Raw genomic sequence first — 23,863 nt, 5'->3', positions numbered from 1 at the left:
CCCTGTCTTCACTTCTTGGCCACCCTCCAGGGGGAAGTAGCCAGGAGGGTGGCCTCTGTTTTTGCAGCGTTAACTGTAGTCAAAACTGAGTTTGAATCCTTTTTTATTTATAGCACCTCTAGCCTGAGAATGTTACTTCTAGCAGTGTATTCAGGATTTTCTCTTTTATTGATTTAGAACATTTTCACACTCACAGAAGAGAGTCCAGTAAACACCCATATTCCCCTTACAGCACCAGCTGTTGACATCGCTGCCTCCCTCTCTCCGCCCTGTCTCTTCTCTCTCTTCCCTTGTGTCAAACCCTCTTACACTTCACCAACATAAACCAGCACTGCACACCTCGACTTATGCAAGGAGTTCACTAATACTCCCGAAAAGGCGGTGTGCTTCCCCACAGCCATGGTACCCTGAGAGCGCCTGTGACGGCCGGCGCTCATTCAGTGCCATCCCAGTTGTGTGTGTCCCACCCATCTGGGACAGTCCTCCCACCTTCCTGGCTTCTCTGTGACACGGAATACTTGGCAGAGCACAGAGGTGGTGTTGTGCCCAGTGGGTCTCTTTCTGAATTCTTGGGACTGGCTCCTCCTGATTAGGTTTAGGTCACACTTTTCTGGCACAAACCCCACAGAGTCTTGGAAGCCATGTGTGTGGCTCCTCTGATTCCTGGCAGCCTCTCCCCCAGGGGTGCAACCTTGAGGACCATTGTCTCCATTGCAAAATGTGATTTTCTAAATTGATTGTTCCTTTTACATAGATGAGCTGGCATTCATCTGTGAAGAAGAGGTTTCCGCCTTTTCTCTTTCTCTTCCTCTGACCCCTGTCTTTGTTTTAAAAACATGATTATGGACTCATGGTGGCTGTGGGGGTCTATTGTTTGTTTGTTTGCTGTCCATTATCTTCTCTTTTTTTTTAATATACTCATTTTCCCAGCTTTGGCCAGCTAGAGCGTTCTTTGTATGTGTATTTGTAACATTTCATTTTGATAGAATTTTCAATTCGCAGAAACATTGCAAGAAAAGAAAAGGCAGGGTTTCTCAAACATTCTGTTCTCAAGACTCCTTTAATGTCTGAATGTCTAAAACTTTATCCAAGACCCCAAGCAGGTTTTGTTCATGTGGGTTTTATCAGTCAATATTTACTATATAGAAATTAAAACTGAAACCTTTTTGTTTTTGGCTGTGTTGGGTCTGTTGCTGTGTGCAGGCTTTCTCTAGTGGCGATCAGGGGCTACTCTTCATTGTGGTGCGCCGGATTCTCATTGCAGTGGCTTCTCTTGTGGAGAACAGGCTCTAGGGTACATGGGCTCAGTAGTTGTAGCTTCCCAGACCAGGGCTCGAACCCATGTCCCCTGCATTGGCAGGCGGATTCTTAACTGCTGAGCCACCAGTTTGGAGCCCCAAAACTGAAACTTTTTGAAGTATTTATTAATTTTTAAATTAATTTTAAAATAAATGTTAAAAAGTTAGATAGTTCTCATTTAAAAAATGTTTGTTTTCCACAACAAAAACATTTTAGTGAGAAGAGTAGTGTTCTCATCTTTGCAAATCTCTTTGGCATCTGGATTGATTTGAACACTGCTGGATTCTCACCTGGTTCTGCATTCAGTCTGTCAAATATATTGTTTTGGTGAAGTTAGTGAAGAGTCTTCGCACGAAGCTCAGAAAGGGAGAGTTAGTAATCTTTTCAGCTACTCTTGGCTCATCACTGATACCACACCAAAACCCAGCAGAGGAAAGGCTAATTGCCACGTGAAATCTGAAACCATGGCATCCATTGCTCTTCCTGACACCAACACCCATGCGTGATTCTGTAACAGAGAGCATTAGGGAAGCACGGTTCACTGTTGTCACATTTCACGTGTAATATCCTATAATGACATGTAACCTCTAGAAAAATCTCCTGTACACATGTGAGAGAATGAGTGAAGAGGAAAACAGAATCACAGTCGTATTAAAGCAGAGGGAAGCCGCCTCACAGAGCTGCTGGCTGGAACTGTCCACCCTTCACCTCAGATGCACACTCACCAGCTCTTTATGTTTTGTCCCTTTTGCTTTTTCATTCTCTCTCTGTGTGCTTGTTTTTGTGAGTCATTTGAGAATGGATTGTAGATGTGCACCTTTAGCACTAAGCATTTCACCGTGTGTGTGCTTAGAACAGTAGTTCGAATGTTCCCTGAGGACATTTGGTTGTGTTTAGAGACATTTTTGGTTCTCACAACCAGTAGGGGAGGTGCTGCCGGCATTGAGCAGTGAGAGGTCAAAGCAGTGACAAGCACCCTGAGGTGCGCAGGCTGGCCCCCCAACAAAGATTTGTGCAGCCCAGAGCGGCAGCAGTGGAGGTGAAAGAAGGGTGTTCTCTCACGTGACCGTAGTACGGTAATCGAAAGTGGGAAAATTAACACTGATCCAATAGTAATGCCCTGTTTATATTCAGATTTTGGATGTTGTCCCAATAATAACCTTTATAGCTTTTCTCAATATGTGTGCAAGGCTCACACGTGCATGGTTACTTTAGTCGCCTTTAATCTGAAATAGTTCCTTAGCCTTTCTTGACCTTGATATTTTTGAAGGGTGCGGGTCAGCTACTTGCAGCACGTGCCTCAGTTTTGTGTCATGCATTTTGGGCATGAATACCACAGAAAGAGTGTTTTCTCAGCATATCATCTGTCATATCAGGAGGCACACCTGGTTTGTGTCGGTATCAGTGAAGTTCTTGTTGATCTTTTGGTTAAGATGGCGTCCTCCAGGTCTCCACCATCATTATGGTTATAGTTACTGTTAATTATAGTAATAATAATTACCACGTTGGACTTCCCTGGTGGCACAGTGGTTAAGAATCCGCCTGCCAATGCAGGGGACACAGCTTCGAGCCCTGGTCCTGGAAGATCCCACATGCCACAGAGCAGCTAAGCCTGTGCGCCACAACCACTGAGCCTGCTCTCTAGAGCCCGTTGTGCCTAGAGCCCGTGCTCCACAACAAGAGAAGCCACTGCCCACGCACAGCAACAAAGAGTAACCCCCACTCGCTGCAACAAACACCCAACGCAGCCATAAATAAATGAATCAATCAATCAATCTACTAGGAAATTATGGGAAGATAACTTTAAATCTCTGTAATTTATTGAAGAGAATTGTTTTGAAATTCAACCCATTTTATCAGAGCTGTAGATCTGATCATTAATTCTTTGATTTTCAAAAAATACTTTGCTATGTTTCCATAAACTTTAATATTTGGATAAATTTTTTTCCCTCTAGCTGTTCTCCACATTTCTTCTATTTATCACTATACCTAAGCATTCTCCATAAAACTCAACTTATATAGTAACATGTCTTTTTTTTACTGTTGTATGATAATTCGTGTCTTTTCACCAAATTCCTTTAAAAGAAAAAATATACCTGATAAATGAATAGAAAAAGGAGATAAGCAATAGGGATCAGTGAGACATGATGGAGTCGGCACGTGCTTCTTTTCGGCAGAGATCATGGGTAATTGTTGTGTTTTGTTTTTAATGATTTTCAAAATGGATAAAGATATTCTGAAAATGTAGCAATGCCCCCCCTTTTATAATTATTTATTTTTTATTTTTTTATTTTTTGGCTGCTTTGGGCCTTCGTTGCTGCGCGTGGGCTTTCTGTAGTTGCAGCAAGTGGGGGCTACCCTTTGTTGCAGTGCATGGGCTTCTCATTGTGGTGGCTTCTCTTGTTGCAGAGCATGGGCTCGAGGTGCCCGGGCTTCAGTAGTTGTGGCTTGCAGGCTCTAGAGTTCAGGCTCAGTAGTTGTGGCGCACAGGCTTAGTTGATCTGTGGCATGTGGGATCTTCCTGGACCAGGGCTCAAACACATGTCCCCTGCCTTGGCAGGCGGATTCTTAACCACTGCACCACCAGGGAAGTCCAGGTTTCCAAAATGAGTAAGTGGGCCACAAATGTCCTAAAGCAATCAGTGGTTGTCTCTACTTTTTTCTTTTTCCAGCTTCAGCTTACAAGGATTCTGATTCTTTCTCTCAAAACATTTGAAAAAAGAAATGAAGTATACTGCAGAAATTCTAACTTAATAATGAGTTAATCAACTTTGAAGAGAGAAATAAAATCAAGTAATCTGGGTTGTTTAGTGTCTTATAAGAAAGCCAAATGATATTTGTCTCTCCATGGTCTCTTATTTCTGAATTATAGAGCCAGAGGAGAAGCTGACACTCCAGCAGCCCTGTACCTGTCATGCAGAAAGGTCTCGTTGTGTCATGGAACAGCAGAGGTCATTCTCCATCTTCTCTCCTTTCCACTGCAGGGCTACACCAAGTCCATTGATATTTGGTCTGTAGGCTGCATCCTGGCAGAGATGCTCTCTAACAGGCCCATCTTCCCGGGGAAGCATTACCTCGACCAGCTGAACCACATTCTGGGTAAGGTTCATGAGCATTCTGGGGACCCACTGTGTACATCAGAGTACCCTCAGGAAATTAAGAAGAGTTCCAGCAACTCTTCAAACTGATGGACATGAGCTTTTTTTTAATCTTCCTTGATTTAAAACATTAAGGACTTTGTAAAAAGCATTGGGAGGTAGTGAGAAAACATTGAATGTCAGTGCCCATTCCGCCCCACTGCTGATGGTGTACAGTTGGTTTACCTTGGTCTTGATAATTAACAGCTGATTATTTTATCTGATAGGTATTCTTGGATCCCCATCCCAGGAAGACCTGAATTGTATAATAAATTTAAAAGCTAGAAACTATTTGCTTTCTCTTCCGCACAAAAATAAGGTGCCATGGAACAGGCTGTTCCCAAATGCTGACTCCAAAGGTAAATGTGATTTCATTGATTATTTTTCTTAGGCTTAGCTTTTGTTTGTTTCTTTGTCTTATTCATTAAAGCAGTAGGTCACTAGTTTGTGGCTGTTGGATAATGCCTTATTTGGTGCTCACTCTTCATTGCTTTCTTCCCTCTTATTTAGGAGCAGTGGCCATAGGGTAAGGGAGTCTGGAGGTGACTGTTTAGTTTTCCACGTTTTAGTTTCTTTGCTACTTTTTAACTTGGATTAATTTCAATTTTTTTAAGGTCATCTTGTCATTTGATCATTTTGAAAGGTTTATCACAGAATAATTCACATAGAGTAAACCACCCTTTTTAGTTGTGCAGGTTTCAGAATTTTAACAAACGTATGCAGTCCTGTAACTTCACCACAGTCAAGTTTTGGAGCATTCCCATTGTCCCCAGAAGTTGCCTCATGCCCCTTCGTAGTCAGTTCCCTCGTGCCCCTTCGTAGTTAGTTCCCTCACCTAGTCCCTGGCAATCGACATCTGATCTGGTTCCTGTCCCTATGGCTTTACCTTTTCCAGAATGTCATAAAATTGCAATTATGTAATATGTAGCCTTTTATGACTGGATTCTTCCACTCAGCAGAATGCATTTCAGATTTAGATTTATCTGTACTGGTGCCTATGGCAGTCTCCTCAACAAATGGTGCTGGAACAATTAGACATTTGTGTGCAAAAAATAAGTAACATGGACTTAAATAGAAGGACTAAAGCTATTAAGCTTTGAGAAAAAACCAGGATAGAATCTTCATGGCCTTAGGTTGGGTGAAGCTATCTTAGATATGTTCCAAGAGCATGTTCCGTAAAAGAGAAAGGTCATACATTCGATTTTAGTCTTTGATATCTTATAAGTTAATTTTGTTTAATAATTATATTATCCTTCATTCCTGCTTAACATGTACCTGTTAAATATATTAGGCAGCTATTTTTTTAACTTTATACTGTCATAAAAGTGTGGTAGGCAGAATAATGACCCCATGCCCAAAGATGTCTGTGTCCTAATTCCCAGAAGCTGGATCCATGTTAGGTTACATGACAGAGAGGGGTAAGGTTACTTGTCAGCTAACTTTAAGGTGGGGAGGTTAGCATGGGTTGTCCACGTGAGCCTGGTGTCATCAAAGGGGTCCTTAGAGTGGAAGGAAGAGGTCAGAGGAGGGAACCCAAGAACATCTTGCTGACATGTTGGTGCAGTGATTTTACAATATTTACATCCAGTCTGCTATTGACTGAATTTTAGCTTTTTCTAATATGTGTGTATGCATATATGTGTGTGTGTGTGTGTGTGTGTGTGTGTGTGTGTACATTTATGTGTATTTTTTAACGTTAACAACGATTTACTTAGATGTTGAATTTATTTTATGTGTTGACCCTGAGCCAAGTTTCAGAAACACTTGGTTTAATTTGAATTTCTTTTGGATATAAGAGGAACTGTCTTTTAAAGTCTCTGATATAAAGGTAGTATATGATTATGGTAGACAGTTTGGACGTATAGAAAAAGTAAGTCAGAGAATAAGAAATAGTCTTAATTATCAGAATCCCAAAATAACCTTTAATGTTTGCTCTACCAAAGTGTGTGCAGCTTCTACCTATTTATAGTTATATAATGTATTCTAGTTGCAGAATTTTCAAAATTAGAACTTCCCATACCTTGCACGTGTTACTGATTAGATTGGTTTGTGTGCTATATCGTCCATCCCAAGTGTGTTACCTAGATCTGATTTCCTGAGTTGCCTTTTTTAAGAAGTGTGTACATAACAAAACTGTATAATTAAGACCTTACAAGAAACAGAACTCTTGGGCTTTTCTCCTCTTTGTTTCCTCACTCTTTTCTCTAGTTAGTCATAATTTGCATCAAATTATTTGAGGGTTTTTTAGCTTATTTTCCTTATGTTAAGGTCATGAACTTTGAGATTGGTTCGTTCAGGTAATAAAATCCAGTTAAATTTGAATTGTAGGTATTGGGTGAATATAATGAAAAAGCGGGGAAGAACTATACATAGAATCAAGTGGAAAGATTGAGTTTAGTGCTGAAATGGGCATAAAACATCATGTGTCCAGAGCACATGCTTTGCAGCCGGACCTCCCTGGTTCAGTCCGCAGCCCAGCCGCTTACCAGCTGAGCATCCTTTGGACAAACTACTTAACCTCTCTAGGCCTCTGTTTTCCCATTTATAAAATATTAGTACCTGCATCACAGGGTTGTGTGAATGTCTATACTACTGGTATTGGTAGGACTAGGTTCTGAAATCTCAAGACAAAGATTTTCATTTATATATCTTGGGTCCTTTCTATGTCTCTGTAGTTATAAAGAATGGGTACATAACGTTCCCTTGTGGGTGGCCTGTAGTGTCTTTCACAACCTCATATTGGACATTGACATTCACATCAGTTATCTGTTGCTGTGCAACAAACCCCTCCACAACTCCCGGGCCTTCAGATCACCCCATATGATGCTGCTGCACACCTGAAAGTTAGAAACAGTTCAGTCAAACCAAACCAAACCATAATTAGGTTAAAGTGGCACCTTGTGAAATGAGATCTAGAAGAGGATCTTACTAAAATTGACCCTTATTACCAAAAATTTTTAAAACCCGACCAGCACATATTTGCATATTTGTTCCAAAGCCCACGGGGCTGGGTGCAGCTGGGTGGGTCTGCTTAGCTCACCTCATGCTGCATGGCCTAAGGGTGCCTCACAGCACCTAGCACCCTGTTGGCTCTCATCCTACCGTGGACCAGACTGGGCTTCTCATGCTGGCAACAGCATTCCAAAAGAACCAGAGCAGGAGCTGCAAGATCTCTCCTAGCCAAGTCTCAGAAATGGACATTTCTGCCACAGTCTGTTGGTCATAGCACATCACAAGGTCAGGCCCGACTCAAGAGGGGAGAAATGAATCCACCCCTTCATGGGAGGAGCTGCAAAGAAATGGGGGCCATATTTATCTGCCACCAGGTTGCTTCTAGTTTCTTACTACAGCATTGGTAAATGTATTCACTTAATAAATAGATGGGTGTCTGTTCTAAGGCCCTGGACATAGAACAGCAATAAGACAGATTTAAGAACCTGCATGCAGGTAGCTAATAGTCTAGATTTGCATGAAAATAACAGGAAGAAATGAATGGAAGACCTCGGGAATCTCAAGAAATTAAAACTTCCAAGCTGAAACACTAGCACTTTTAAGTCTGGTTAATAGTATAGGGTTGGCCAAAATGTTTGTTCAGATTTTTCCATAAGATCTTAATGGAAAACCTGAGTGAACTCAAATAGTTCACAGAAAAGGAAATGTAAATGTCTCTTAAATACAGGAAAAGGAACTCATTGTTATTTATTATATGAGTTACGAACATTGAAAGGTCAGTAATTCCATTTTTTTCCCACTCATCACAGTAGCAAGAATCACAGGGTTTGATAACCCACTGTGTGGTCAAGGCTGTGGGGAAGGGGTTCTTCTCAGAGGCAGCTGGTGGAGTGTGAATCCGTGGAGTCTCTCTGAAAGGCAGCTTGGCAGTTCTGTCACATGTCTTTTGTTCCAGCAATTCTGGGTATTGCACTTTGGGGTTTGCCAACCAAAATGACATTTTAATTTGTTTTTCTTTAATTAAGAGTGAGGTTGAATATTTTTTCACGTTTGTTGGATATTTCTGACTGCTGAGTCCCTTGAACCCAGTAGTAGTGTAGATTTTTCTTCAAAGGAATCTAGCTTAGGATTCTCTCCAAAATTACTCTCGTGAGGGAGGAAGAAATGATTATTCTTCAGCAGATGGTACTGGGCTAGTTGAATAACTGTTTGGAGGAAAATCAGTTTAAATCACTATTCACACATCAAAGTGAATTCCAAAACAATTGATCAAATACTTTTTAAAAAATCATACTATTAAAAACTAACAATATTTAGAGCATTCAGTATTTTTCTGATCTCTGCGTGGGGAAAGAATATCTCCCTAAGCTTTAAAAACAAACCAAGATGGCGCAGTGGATAAGAATCTGCCTGCCAGTGCAGGGGGGACGCGGGGTCAATCCCTGGTCTGGGAAGATCCCACATGCCACGGAGCAACTAAGCCTGTGCGCTACAACTACTGAGGCTGCACTCTAGAACCTGCATGCTGCAACTACTGAAGGCCACACACCTAGAGCCCGTGTTACACAACAAGAGAAGCCACCGCAAGGAGAAGCCTGCACACCGCAATGAAGAGAAGCCCCCACTCGCCACAACTGGAGAAAGCCAGTGCGCGGCAACGAAGACCCAATGCAGCCAAAAATTAATTAATTAATTAATTAATTTTTTAAAAAGACAAACATAATGAAAGGTAGTAGATTTAAAAGTTTAAAATTTAAACTAGATTAGACTAGGTGTGGACAAATAGGTATAATTTGTTCTAGATTGAATAACATTTAAAGGATCCCTGTCCTGTTTTGTTGATGGTCACACACACACATGGTGGTTGGGTCCTGTGCCCTGCGATTGGCCTCCTGAGTGCAGACTTGTGACCTCACTTTTTCACATTTTCCTCATCTCAAAATTGGGGCAAGTTTTACCCACCTCATAGGATAATTGGGAAGGTTGAGAGCTTAAGAACATTAGGGAGGGTTAGGAACAGTAGTTCTTAATGTTAGACTTCTCGTTAATGTTATTAGTGTTTAAAGAGCAGAGAGAAATCTAAGACATCAGTGGATAAATACACGAGCAAAGGACAAGAACACACAACTTCCATGAAGAGGTACTGAGCCGAGGGTCACTGGGAGGAGCCAGTTGGGAGTTAGCAGTTGAGAGTTTAGTCTGGGCCGTGTTAAATTGTTAGAAACGGCTTCCTTGGTGGCACAATGGTTAAGAATCTGCCTGCCAATGCAGGAGACACGAGTTCAAGCCCTGCTCCAGGAAAATCCCACATGCTGCGGAGCAGCTAAACCTGTGCATCAGAACTACCGAGCCTGTGCTCTAGAGCCTGCGAGCCACAACTACTGAGCCTGCATACCACAACTACTGAAGGCTGCATGCCTAGAGCCTGTGCTCCGCAACAAGAGAAGCCACCACAGTGAGAAGCCCACGTGGAGCAATGAAGACCCAACGCATCCAAGAATAAATTTTTTTTTTAATTGTTAGAAACAACGTCAGCGCTAACTGTTCATTGTTCATGGATCAGAATCAACTGATACATCTACTCAAAAGAATATTATATCAAGTCCCTAAAAGTGATTTTTACAAAATTTCTGTAGTATGGGAAAATACTAATGAGCAGTGTTGACTGAGGAAATAACACAGCCTTTGTTATGTGTAATATGATCTCAACTGTGTGAAAGAAGATGCACCGGGAAATTCTATAAAACGTGTCCAGAGATGAGCAGTGGTTCCCACTGAGCGATGGGGCTGTGGGCGTGAGGTGAGTCGTCACAGACTGGAGGGTCGGCTCTTTGAGGCCTTCTCCATCCACTTCATGAGAACCCACTGGGACTGGCCTCGGCCCGAAGAAGGACTTCACCGGCTCTCGGAACCGACAGGCCCAGCAGGGCTTGGATTCCGGACGTAGCCGCTTTGACCACAATTTGGACTTTGTCATTCAGCGTTGCCTTCCTCTGTTGCATCTTTCTTGTTAACCAGCCTCTTTTCTCGTGGTGACATCATGGCCACCAGCATCTCCAGGCTCACGCTGACCTGTTTCCTGATAGTTTTAGCCCAAGTGTGGGGCTGTCACTCACTGCCTCTGTGTCCACACCCTTGACAATCATTGTGGCCAAGAGAACCCGGTGAATGTGGCTGAGCTGGCGTCACCGCTCCCACGGGCAAGCATGAGAGCTCCCCCATGGCAAGTGCAGCTCCCCCATGGAAAGTGTAGCTCCGTGTGGTTAGAGGGCAGGGGACACCGGTGCGCAAAGCCAGAAGATGGCTGTGAGCGCGTGAAGAAAGATGAGGAATTCTGTTCTCTCAGTCCCACTTCTGTTTTTTGGAGGTATTTTTTGGTCATGCCATGCGGCATGCGGGATTTTAGTTCCCTGACCAGGGGTCAAACTGCTACCTCCTGCAGTGGAAGAGCGGAGTATTAACCACTGGACTGCCAAGGAATTCCCCTATTTTTTGAAATTTTAAAAAATGCCGTTCTTGTGAGAAGTCTGTGTCCATTTCTCAGATAACCTGGTATTTGAAAAGCTTCCAAACTTTATTACTGCTCCTGTAAATGCATATATGTATATATGTTCTCAATGGGATAATAAGCTGTATTCTATTTCATTACCTCCAGAGAGTCTCAGTATACAGAGAGTGAGAGTCCTGAGGTGACAATAGATTTAGGAGTTTTTTAACAGATGGCATTTTAAATCCTGGAAGAGGCTGGGGAGGTGAAAGTGAGATGTGTAAGGAGCTGGACAAGAATCTTCCCTGGGCAGTGCAGGAGGGATGGGGACTCTTGCAACCTGTAGAGGAGATGGACACAGATAATGCCTTGTGAGAATGTGGCCGAGTTCAGCACCTCCACGTGGCACAGAGGCCTCTAGTTCAGGTCATGGGTGACCACATAAGAGGAGTGGGAACATGAAGACAGAAAGGACTGGGCCAGGTGAGGGCAGCAGGGGGAGCCACAGCAAGGAGGATTGGCTTTGGGTAGGGAGAGGGTCCCCTCTTCCACAGAAGGATGCATATGGATCTGGTGGAGGAATGTCCAGGAAGGTCACCCCTGGGGATCTTGATTTTCTCAGAAGGATGTGCTGAGAGGAATGAGGGCCAGTGGGCAGGAAGGGCATGATCCACCCATGTGAGTAGAGAAGGGCTGACCAGGGCGTTCCCTGAGCTCTTGGGGACCATGATAAGATTAAAGATCTTGAGTTTTTGTGGCTCAGCAGTTCTTGGTAGTGTGCTCCTTAGACCTCTAATGTCCCCAAGATCCTTCCAGGGGGGTGGTGAGGTGAAAAATCCTTTCATGACGACACTGAGGCATCCTGCACCCTGTCCCTTGTGCTGCCATCTGTGCTCAGTGCAGGGCGAGGCGGCAGTGCCAGCCTCCCAGCTAAAACCAGGGCAGCTGCATGTGAGGTGCCCTTGGTGAAGCAGCACAGAGAACCCGCTTTGTTGTATCCTGTCCTTTGTACCAGTCTTTTTAGTGCTTCATGTGACAGCGCGGGTAAGTGCACACAGAACACATCTGCCATGTGCTGAGTGCAGTGGTATCCTCAAAGGATGGTGCTGTGCAGTTGTTTGAATTGTGAGTTGAATTAGCTGCTTTTTAATAATTGATCCTCAGTAGTTTTCAAGAGTAGGGCTCTGAGATTAGAAAGTTTGAGAAGCACTGTTGCGGTGGCACAGTCTGCACAGGTGGCCTTTTTCTCTGGCCCTGCTCAGAAATTCGAGCTGAGGATGGAAGTGACAGATGGCAACCTTGATCTGGGATCAAAGTGTTGCTGGGTAGGTGAGATGGCCCCAAAGCAGTGCTGCCAGCCGGTGACCCGCCCTAGGACCTGGAAGGAGAAGTGACTGATGAGCCGGAAGGGTGGAGTCGTGTTGCTGCACACCCCCCGGAGTTAGAGGGGAGGTGTGGGCTCATGGCTGCCACCAGGGAAAGTCAGGATCGTGGTCAGATGTCATCCTGGCCTAGAAGGGGCTTCAGTCTTTTAGGGGAAATAAAATCTGCCTCCAAGGAAGCATATTCACAGCCAGCGTGATTCATACGTTGGAGTGGTGCCAGCGGGATGCTGAGCATGAGGGAGGAGGGAGGCCGGGCTCTCTGACTGTGGGAGCAGCACCTGCCAGCTGCTTCCCATCTCCCCCTCTCCCCTCCTGTAGCTGCGAGCAGTGCAGAAATAGCGCTGCAGTCAAAAGAGGCTGGAGAGCCAGTCAGTTTTCAAGTAGCAAAAAAAAAAAAAAAACTCTTTTCTTTTGAAATTGTTGCCTAGGATTGAACTTGAAGGAACTGAAGAGTCTGTTTTAGGAGTGTGTCAGCTGCAGAGCATCCAGTTGCCTTGGAGTGCATCCCTCCTTAATATCAACAAGACTTGGAATTTAAAAATAATGCTGTTAGACTCTTGACTGTGGCTGGGCCCTCAGCTTCTCCTGACATGGACGGAGGTTATCTCATCTCAAGGCAGTCTTTGGGGAAATGTCTGTGAGCTCTAGGGGAGGGGGGCGGGAGCGGGAAATGAGGTCGATTTTAGTACCTGTGTTAGGTATGGTAGGGCTCTGAGGCCCAGCAGGTGTGTTCGCCCGTCTACCAGTTTGAAAACGTACTATTTGTAGAAATTCATTATGTGGACTTTAAAAAAACATACTGGTTTTCACACTTCACTTTATGGACATGAAAAAAGTCCTTTATTGTGTGGAATTTCTCATTATGTCCAACACACAGTGAACCACATCGATGATCTCCTGATTGAAGGTGAGTAGGGGTGGTGTGCAAGGATGTGCATGTGGGGGCCCCGACCTTGGGCAGTGGGGCACCCCACCCACCCGCTCTCTCCCGGCCACTTCCTGGCCAGCCGCTGGCTACTCTCCATCGGGGAGCACATTTCCTAGTGACTACAGTGATTTTCCATCACCGTTCTTTATCCTAGAGCTTAGAGTCGGGTGCTCATTTGCAGATGGACGAGGTTGATAACCTAATAAGAAACTATCACCGTGAGTAACAAGGCTTCCTTAAGTAGATGCCAGTGCTTTGTTTTTGTTAGTGTCAATACATTTTCTAAAAATGTGTGTTCTTAATAATTACCTAGTAGTTTTTAGATTTATTTCTTGGAGCCCTTGGATTTCTCAGGGGTGTCTCAGGGCTGCAAGCACCACTGGTCTGAGCATTGTTAAATAAAAGGAGACAGTTTTAAAAGAAGCCCTCTTGGGTTTCCCTGGTGGCGCAGTGGTTGAGAGTCCGCCTGCCAGTGCAGGGGACACGGGTTCGTGCCCCGGTCCGCGAAGATCCCACATGCCACGGAGCGGCTGGGCCCGTGAGCCATGGCCGCTGAGCCTGCGCATCCGGAGCCTATGCTCCGCAATGGGAGGGGCCACAACAGTGAGAGGCCCGTGTACCGCAAAAAAAAAAAAAAATGAAGCCCTCTTTGTTACCTCTTTACCAGAACAGTGAAGTCTTTTCTAATATGTATTCTCCCTCATTGAAACCTACTTCTAACACTAAATACAGGAAGTATTTTGTCACATGACCCTTAACCCTGGTCCCAGCCACTGTCAGCCGTGCCACTTGGCTGTCCTTGCGGCCTGAGGTGGTGCCTAGACACTCTGCAGAGGCCCCAGGTCAGGCTGCTCATTGGCCACCGCCTCTGGCTTGTTCCTGTTGGCCCCTGCACTTGCTGCCTTGCTGTACTGTTGACATGAAAGAGGTGGTCAGGGCTGAACTGCCGGCCAGGTCGAGAGAATACTTGTAGTTTGGGGCCTTGGAGAAAGACACCAGGCTGCAAAGCAGGCCAGGGGGCCTGTGCTTTACACATGCCTCTCAGCCAGGACCTGGAAGGAGGAGGCTGAAACCACATGGGAGGCAGTGACCATTGCAGAAGTGACTTTGGAGTTGACTTAAGAGCAGTACATACATAAAACCTCTGCTTTTGACCCTGCGAGCAGAGCCATGATTTAGGACAAGGCCCAGGTTTTGGGGGCAGACTTGGGCTTGAATCCTGGCCACTATGTGGAGCCTTTGCTGAGCACATCACCTTCCTGAGTCTGTGTCTCTACTAGCAGGTGCTCAGACTCCAGCTCAGAGATGGAACAGGCACCCCTGGGTGGCGGGGGCTCCTTTAGCTCGGTTGTCTTGTGGGTCAGTGGCCTTAAACAGGAAGACGAGAGAGTATTTCATTGACTGTTTCTTTGGCTTCTAACCTCTGCAAAACCTTTCTCTTTGTAGCTCTGGATTTACTGGACAAGATGTTGACCTTCAACCCTCATAAGAGGATTGAGGTGGAACAGGCTCTGGCCCACCCATACCTGGAGCAGTACTACGACCCAAGTGATGAGGTGAGAGCCTGCACCCGCCCGGCTGAGTGGCCCTGCCATCATGTGCCTGAGACTAGTGCTGTCCCCACAGCCTGAAACCCCCTTCCTCTAGGTCCCCTGCACAGGGCGGGGCCGGGGAAGTGGAAGGGGAGGGGAGCACAGGCAGGGAAGGGATCCCAGGACTGTGGTCACAGCCTGTGGCAGGAAGAGACATGGAACCGCAGGGCCCACCCTGAAGGTAGAGGGGAGGAGTGGACAGGTCAGCCAGGACAGTCCCACCAGAGCTTGGTGGCTTTGTGCCTGCTTCCCTAGAGACACGAGAGCCTGTCGTGATGAGGAATGCTGGTCGCAGAGGTGCATGTGCGAGTCTCCAGTGCACACTGGGCATCCAGGTGAAGGTGCTGCATGTCGGGCATCTTCTGTCCAAAAGTCCCAGTTCCTTGGCTCTTTGGTTCCTCTGGGGGCTCACTTTTTTTTTTGCGTTACGCGGGCCTCTCACTGTTGTGGTCTCTCCTGTTGCGGAGCACAGGCTCCGGACGCACAGGCTCAGCGGCCATGGCTCACAGGCCCAGCCGCTCCGCGGCATGTGGGGTCCTCCCGGACTGGGGCACAAACCTGTGTCCCCTGCATCGGCAGGCAGACTCTCAACCACTGCGCCACCAGGGAAGCCCTTGGGGGCTCACTTTTAACTTTGTTCCCTGGAGGATAATGAAGGAAAGTGCAGTAGGAACCAGAAATGTGGATCTTTCTAGTTCAGGCTCAAATGCATAGACAGTAAGCCTTCACACTCCTGTTTTTAAAAAAGGGAGAACTGGGCTTCCCTGGTGGCGCAGTGGTTGGGAGTCCGCCTGCCGATGCAGGGGACGCGGGTTCGTGCCCTGGTCCGGGAGGATCCCACGTGCCGCGGAGCGGCTGGGCCCGTGAGCCATGGCCGCTGGGCCTGCGCGTCCGGAGCCTGTGCTCCGCAACGGGAGAGGCCGCAGCGGTGAGAGGCCCGCATACCGAAAAAAAAAAAAAAAAAAAAAAAAAAAAGGGAGAACTAAGAGGAGTGTATTAAAGGGGAAATGGAAGAGGAAAGGAAGAACTAACTACAAAGGTGAAAAGCAGTTACATGAAAAAGAGAAAGAGGAAATCAAATGGAGGAAGCATTTATCAGTCAGCTTCCGCTTCCACGGCCTTTCCCGGAAATAGTTGACACGACCTCCGTGGTACGTAAAAGGGCAGCAGCTGAGAACATGGGACCTGGGGCTCTTACTGCCCTGTGAGCTGGCGGTTTCCTAAGCCCCACCTCCTACTTTCAGGCTGTGGTGGTACCCCATACCCCAAGGGGGCCAGGCGGATTAGAAGGGTGGTATGTGTAGGGTCCCGTACATCGAGCCCTCCTTCAGGGAGGGGAGCTGCCTGTTTTTCTCTTTCCCCTTTCAAGAGGCCAGGGCCTAGCGCAGAGTTTGGGGTGCACGTTTCCTTCCCCTTAATACCTGGTGTGAAGGTGACATGGATAAGGTCTAGGGTGCCTGGTAACAGCTGTATCGTCATCAGGTTCTGTAACATTGCATTCGTTTGGAGGGGGTTGCTTACAAATCAAAATATTAACTGACTAATTACATCTTTTATCATTGAGTATGCATGGAGGTTTTTTGATATGAATAGACAGTATTAGCTTTCTGGTTATTTATAGAGAGAGTATACTAAAAAAAAGTGAAAACTTGCAGAAAAATACAAGAAAGATCACTTTGTAGTTCTGTTATGCAGTTATCATTATTAAAATTTTGGAGTGTTTCCTTCTCAGTCTTATATTTCTATATCTAAATTTTAAAAATAAAGTAGAGTTCATTCTATTTAACACAAATATGGGCATTTTGCCATGATTTTCACCTTCCTTGCAGCTTCATTTTTTAATGGCTCCATAATATTTCTTCATATAAAGATACCGTAATGTATGTAATCAAATGCATTTATTCAAGTATTGAGGGTCCTGATTGTGTATATATACTACCACCAGCAGCAGCCCTCCCATCACAACAGATTCCTGTGGCTGCCATGTGCATGCAGTGCCTGAAGACATTGGAGAATCATGTGGGGACGCTCCCTCTCACTGGTTCAAGGCTCTCGGAAGGTGCATTTCCACAACTGGGGCGCAGCACAGGGCTGCTCATCACAGGTGCCAGTCCTGCCGTCTCAGTTGCAGAGCCTGAGCCGTGGTCTTTCTGTGGAGCAGTGAATGACTGCCTCAACCACAACCACTTTTGTCTAAACATTTTGTTTTCTTTTCAAGCCAATCGCCGAAGCACCATTCAAGTTTGACATGGAATTGGATGACTTGCCCAAGGAAAAGCTCAAAGAACTCATTTTTGAAGAGACCGCTAGATTCCAGCCAGGATACAGATCTTAAATTTCTCAGGTACGTGGAGCTTTAACTATATATAGTAAATCCTAGCAGAGGAGACAGGTGTAAAAAGTGTTCAAAAAGAGGAAACAGATCTCAATCTTAGAGAATATATGGAATGGGAGAGAGAGTGGGGCTTGTTTTGTTAGAACTCTGTAGAAATGAGCAGTGAGATAAAGAATTACGACCAAGGGTTGAGGCACCTGCTGGGGAAATGCTCTGGACAGACCTGCCCGGGACAGCTGGATGGCCGGGCAGTGGGGTCTGCAGACAGGTGACCGAGAGGACTCCGAGCAGGGTTACGAAGTGGGGGGTTCTGCAGCGGTGGGCATTGGGGGTTCTCAGCTGGATCTTAAGTCCATTCTCTCCTGCCTAGGCCTTTTTATTTATTTTCACATACTGGGGTCAGGCTGAGGGTTGGTCTGAGGTTGCCTGTGTTGGGCAGCGTCCAGGCTTGAGATCAGAAGCTGCTTGAGGTATTTCACACAGAGGGTGTGTGATCAGTCAGGAGGCTGTGGAAGGCCTGGAGAGCAAGAGGGGGGCAGTGGGGCTTCCTGCAGACGGGGGTCTGCAGGGGCTGAGGGGAAGCGATGTGAGCCAACATCTGTCTGGTCAGCAGCCCGGGAGAGTGCCGGGCCCCTGCCGGAACTGCAGCTGTTAGAGCATCACCATTGCTGAGGAGGGTCAGGAGCCTGACTGCCACTGACCCAGGGACCTCAGGGGCCTGAGTCACCGCCACCTTCCAGTACCTCTGAAACCCAGGACCACCCCTCCTGAAGAGCCACGTGCCACTAGAGGCGGAAGAAAGAAGGCTTTTCTTTAGTGCCTCATTGGCAGTCCCACCAGAAGCAGCTGCCAAGGACAGGCAGCGGTGCTAAGGCAGGGTCCCAGCCCCAGAGCTCAGAGCAGGGGACAGGGAAGGGCAGAAGGGGGGCCACAAGCAGATGTGATCAGCTCACCTACTCACAGAGCCACCAGGGCCGGACTGGGGCAGAGGAGAGGGTGGGAGAGGAGCTTCCAGACCTGGGGCTCAGACTGGGGTGTGGTTGGGAGAAGCAGTGACTACAGGGGAGTGAGGGGAGCAGAGCCCGAAAGACCCCGATTCCCTAACCAAGCAATGGAGGGGGACAGGCAGGCCCTTGCTGGGACACACTGGAGGCCAGACTCCAAGCCTGAGCACATGTGCCCCCAGCAGCCAACCTTCAGGAAGTGTCTGAGCAGGAAGGGGAGATGTCGCAGGGGACAGGGAGGCCAGTCCAGTGGGGTTGGAAGGGTTCATCTGTCCACACCTCACATCGGGACAATCTCTTGAAGAATTTGTTGCACACAAGGCACTGTGCGGTCATTCACCGACAGAAGGAAAGCGGCCCCTGGGGCCCAGCTGTTTTCACCCCTTCCTGGCCTCTCTGTCTGCGTTCACGGTGGGGGGATTGTCTCTGCCAGGGGCCTGCTCTCCCGTCCCTGTGTCCGTGCCAGGTCGGCCTGGCTGCGTTGGGTGAATAAGCTTTTGTTTGGCTCTTTACAGATTAGGCCACTGACCCCTGGCCTGGAAGGTCGAGCTGAGCAACTTTCTGCACGGTCCCTTCCATGGGTTGCTTTCCTGTGTGTTCATGGCCCCTGATTTCCCTGCCTTCTGGTTTCAGGGCATACATGCTGTGTGCTCACCCCAGTGAGCAGAACAGACAGGACTGAATGTGGCTGAGGAGCACGTGGCCTGAGAGGGGAGAAAGACACAGACCATCATGCACATCTTTTGTGTAGAACATCTAGGGGTGATGGAGCTATCAGTTTGTCATTGTTCATTTAATCCCCATCACATACTTCTTAGTGCTGGGTAGGAGGGAACGGGTTGGTAAGACCCAGGCTTTGCTTTCTAGCAGCCTGATGGCAGGACCCGGGGAGTCAGGCCCAGCATTGTGGTGCTGCACCAGGGGAGGGTTCAGCCCCAAAGATGCAGAGCGCCGGGAAGGGGCGCCCCGCTGGTGGGGAGGGGCCCGCCTCTCCTCACAGGTGGTCTTAGGTCCTGAAGTGTCAGGGCAGCTGACACTGGGCAGTCTGGGTGGTGGGACCTCAGCAACAACTTGTGGGGTGGCTGGTCAGGCAGCAGGAACAGGGGAGCGTGACAGTGACCAGGCAGGGTCCTGGGCCGCAGGACAAGGCTGCTGACTGGATGCCTACTGGAGGCCATTAGCACACGGGGACCGAGCCCACCCAGGGCCCACCCCAGCTCTGAGTATACAGGGTTGGGGCCTGTCACCAGTGGAGGCGGTGGCAGGGGGGTTGCTCTGTGTTTAGTTCACTTCCTCCAGGCACACAGAAGGCACAGCATGTGCTGGTAGCCTGATTTTTTTCCCAAACGTTTTTTAAATGATAATTTTCACCTATTCTGAGAAGTTGAGGGTTTTACAGTAGACACCCATATTCCCACCACCCCGATCCTATGATTAACGCTTTATTATACTTTCTTTGCCTTCTCACATATCTGTCCATCCATTCCTCCATCTGCATCCATCTTGTTTTTTTCTATGCATTTCAAAGGAAATTTCCAACATCTAGACTGACTTACAATTTAGTCATCTAGGATAGAAGAGTGAGTGCAGAGGAGGGTGGGGCGGGGGAGTTGTTAAGCTCTGGGCCAGGTTCTTTCACAGACATAGCCTTTTGATGATCACAGCAGCATTCTCTGAAGTCAGCACACAGCCCAGGTTTACGATTGACGAAACTGAAGGAATGTGTTGAAGCATTTTGCTCAAGATTATACATCGGTGGCAAAACTAGGCAGAGAGTCCAGGTCCTTTAGACCTGGACTCAGAAATCTTTTTTCACCTAGATTTGCTCCCCAGGGAGATGGAGGGACCGTGGGTGTGAGTTCCCAGTCTGCAGTGAGGGCAGAACTGCACAGAGGAAAGCCTGGAGGTGACGGTGCTGTGACACACGGGGCCACCTGGGAAACGTGCTCACACAGCTTTGGGGGCTTTGCTGGAGGGGACAGCAGGGACTGCTCCAGAGGACACCCTAGGTGTCCCCTGCTCGCTGATGTTCTTAGTGGCGGCTCTGAGTGATTGTAAAGGGTCAAAGTATGTTCTTTATATTTTGTTTAAGGGGCTCTATTTTAGAAATGTTTTCAGTGGAAAGGTTAAAAGGTGTAAGTGGTTAATACGTTGTGACAAGTCTCTGATTCCTCCGGCCTTGGGTCAACCTCATCCTTACAGACCATCTCCTTACCTGCTCCCCCAAGAAGCTGGGGAAGAGGAGGTGGTGCCTGCCTTTCTTCCTCCTCCGCCCATCACTTGACTCTCGGGGGGTTGGGGGGGACTGATTACTAGGGGCATTAACCCCTTGTTTCCCTTTGGTTTCATTAAAGATAAAAGCATTTAGGGCAGTTTTAGTTTTCTGCCAGCTGCTGGGTATGGCTGCAGTTCATGGTGGCACGCCTCTAGGAGGAGGTCACGTCTTGTCCCTGAGCCCATCTCCCCGAGCAGCAGGCAAGGACTATCCACCTGGCAGTGCCTGTGAGCCACATGATGCCTGCCAGTGGACGTTTAACAGGCCACGTCTCTAGGGGAAGGAAGGTCTGCTTTGCTCGCATCCTGACGCACTCGATTACCCTCTTGCTGTCTCCACGCGGCTTCATCGTGAGACAGAGAACGTGCACTTCTCCTCCCCAGGATGGTCCTCAAGGTGGAGGGAATTCCTGTGTCCACCCGCGCCCCACCCTCAGCAGTCTGTGCTCACAGCTGAGAACTGCTAGTCTGTAAACGGGTGGAGTAGATTTAACCCAGAATATAATTTCCTCAAGTAAAATAGAGATGTTAGGAGAGTGATGGGGGACCTCGGGGGCCTCCTAAGGGATCCTCGGGCGTCTGCAGGGCCAGGGGGGCCTGGCGGGACAGCAGCCATTGGGTCCCCTCCTGCCCTTCCAAGGTCCAGCCCTACCAGCTTCACTCTTCCTACCAGCACTTGGTTGTGCTTGTTGTGCTTAGTCACAGAAAACTTGAGCATTAAAAACAACACACTTTCTGCCTCCTGTGTGGTTGATTCTGACCTACCTCCTCATCTAGAGAGAGAGACGTGCTGAGAAGAGGAGGCAGAAGCGTTTTCCACTTCACACATGTGTTTACAAAGATTCTCAGACTCTGGTTTGGACCGTTGGTTAATAAATGGCATCTGGGGAATACTGATGCCGGCCTGGCTGTGAGCGAGCGTGCGTGTCTCCCCGGAGTGTTCTGGAAACATCCTCTGTGAAACGTCTGAGAGGAGGTGCCCCGGGGTGGGGGGTGGAGGCAAGCCCACCCTTGAGGAGCCTCAGGTGTGACTCATGCCACGTGGTTCTGAGGGAAATGACCTTTTCTGCAGGAGTGTTTTTCTTTTTCACTCTTCCGTTTTCCTAGCACTGCTGCTGCTGCTTTTCCACGTGGTTCACCCTTAGCTCACAGTCGGTCTGTCTGTTTCCCAACAGGACACGGGCTCTGAGGACGGGCCACGCGCAGGCATCGCTGTTCTTCCTCCCAGCTCCTGACCCCGGGCCCGTCTCCAGCCTGTCTCGGCGTGTTCACCTGACTCCTTTGAGCCATTCGGAGGGGCAGTTTCTGGTAGTTGTGGCTTTTATGCTTTCAAAGAATTCCTTCAGTCCAGAGAACTGTTCCTGGCACCCCTGTGTGTGTCGCCCTCCGGTGACCTGTGGCAGTATGTACTTCAGGGCACCTACTGCTCACCTTGCTTTAGTCACTAATCGCTTTCTGGTTTGAAAGATGCAGTGGTTCCACCCTCCCTAGTCCTCCCTCCCGATGCCCTGCTGACCCCGCCCTCACCGTCGGTCACTGCATCTCACCTTCCGAGAGGGTGGCCGCTCCTTGGGCACTTTAAGGCAGTGACTGCCCCTCTTTGCACTCCTCTCCCACCCTGCCGGGGCCCCTGCAGCTCGTGCTCCTGCCCCTGGACCCTGTGGGTGCTCGTCAGCACCTGTCCTCATGTCATGTTAATCCCTAACAGATGTATATGTACTGCTTGCCCAGCTTTTAGAAAATTCAGTCCTTTTTCTAAAAAGGAAGAAGTGCTGCATCGGGCAGTTCCACCTGTACCATTTACAGGGGCACACTTGCCAAAATGTGTTATATGCAGTTCTGGGTGTTCGCAAGACTTATGCAAAAAGATATAAAGTGGCAGCTTCTCTCGGGATTTGGTGAGAGGTGCGTGAGGTCATTCAGGCTGCCCAGATGGCGTGGGGCTGAGCTCCACGCCCAGTGGGCACAGGTGCCACGGGCGCTGTAGCCACGCTCGACGCCTGAGGGTCTAGCGGAGAGGAACACTGCGTCTTTCAGTGAGAAAGTGTACACTTCCTTTTCCTCCTACAGCATGTCAGCATCTTAAGTTCATTTTCAACCTACGATATAACAGTTTGTAATAAAGCCTCCGTGAGCTCACAACTGGAGCACTGTTCTTTCGTCAAGTGCTCGCTCACGTCTCTGATGTCACCAAGCTCAGGCCGTCAGGAGCAGCTAGCACTAGGTCCTGCGTGCGTGGAGCCCTAGCCCCTGCCCTCCTGAGCCCTCTAGTGTTTGTTCCCGCCGCCGCACCCTGTGGTGTGGACTCGGTGTTCTGTCCCCGTGCGGTGCCTCCTCTTGACTCCCCCACTGCTCTCTGTGGTGAGAAATCTGCCTTGTTCAATAATTACTGTACCCTCGCATGACTGTTACAGCTTTCTGTGCGGAGATGACTGTCCAAGTGCCACATGCCTATGATTGAAACAAAAAATCTATTGTTACCTCTGAGTTGTGTTCCACGGAAAATGCTATCCAGCAGATCACTTAGGAAAAATAATTCTATTTTTAGCTTTTCATTTCTCAGCTGTCCTTTTTTTCTTGTTTGATTTTTGACAGCAATGGAGAATGGGTTATATAAAGACTGCCTGCTAATATGAACAGCAATGCACTTGTAATTCATGAAAATAAATGTACATCTTCTATCTTCATATTCATGTTAAGATTTGGTGTTGTTTTCCTCTGGATTAGCGGGTCCAAATGGACAGTCAGGCTCAGTCTGTGCTTTAGAACAGAAAGGCTTACAGGCCTCCCCTTCCCACCAGGCACTGCCTGAACACTTTGCTTTATGTCAGGTGATTTAGAAAGCATTTCTGGAGAGTTTTTTCCTTCCACACAGCAGAGAATCAATTCTGACATGTTCGTTTCTTCAGATCATAGGTCTACAGTGTTCTGTCAGGCTCTGATGAAGCAGCCCAAATGTCTCAGGTTGGATTCTCTGATTCTTTCTAAAGAGGGCTGGCCTGTGTCCCAGTTGAGTGCTGGAAAGGGCTCCACCCCGCATCCCCCAGCCCAGCGTGCTGGTGCTCACACCTCACGGGCCAGAGCAGGTGGCTGACTCATCAGAAATAAAAACTACGTCTAGGTTTTTGCCCTGAGATACGTGATTTTTCACCTCCATGCACAGAGCTGCCTTGTGAAGGTCCACACAGCATTGAAAAGATACAGAGATTTGACTGTTCCTCGATACATTTTTAAAGGAGCATTGATAGTTTTATTGCTCTTGTTTCTTTGTACTTTTTAAATGGAATGTTAGCAGTATTATGAGGTTAACCTGCAGTCCTCTAACTAGAAAGAAAGCCATAGCCTTGGTTACTAATCCCTGAGGACTCTAGGCACGTTCCCCTCCCCCTCACCAGTACCATGGAGTCAGGTGGGCATGAAACCACTAACTGCGTCCTAGAGTCCCTGAAGCCACAGGTTGTGTGCTTTTT

At 47.7% G+C, this 23,863-nt stretch overlaps 1 protein-coding gene across 1 annotated transcript in view; it reads left to right on the top strand.

Moving 5' to 3' along the window:
• MAPK1 (mitogen-activated protein kinase 1) overlaps positions 1-23,092 on the top strand; it is an 89,571-nt gene extending 66,479 nt beyond the window's left edge. Inside the window, exons 5-9 of the mRNA XM_059041198.2 lie at positions 4,284-4,398; positions 4,664-4,795; positions 14,635-14,744; positions 16,999-17,124; positions 21,569-23,092. Coding sequence (XP_058897181.1) covers positions 4,284-4,398; positions 4,664-4,795; positions 14,635-14,744; positions 16,999-17,115 — 474 coding nt within the window. The 3' untranslated portion in view covers positions 17,116-17,124; positions 21,569-23,092. The remainder of the gene's footprint in view (positions 1-4,283; positions 4,399-4,663; positions 4,796-14,634; positions 14,745-16,998; positions 17,125-21,568) is intronic.
• Positions 23,093-23,863: the final 771 nt, after the last annotated feature.

Source organism: Kogia breviceps, chromosome 15 (assembly GCF_026419965.1).
Source record: "Kogia breviceps isolate mKogBre1 chromosome 15, mKogBre1 haplotype 1, whole genome shotgun sequence".
NCBI lineage: Eukaryota > Metazoa > Chordata > Mammalia > Artiodactyla > Physeteridae > Kogia > Kogia breviceps.
The sequence above is the reverse complement of the archived record's forward strand: the minus strand, read 5'-3'. Positions and strand labels throughout refer to the sequence as shown.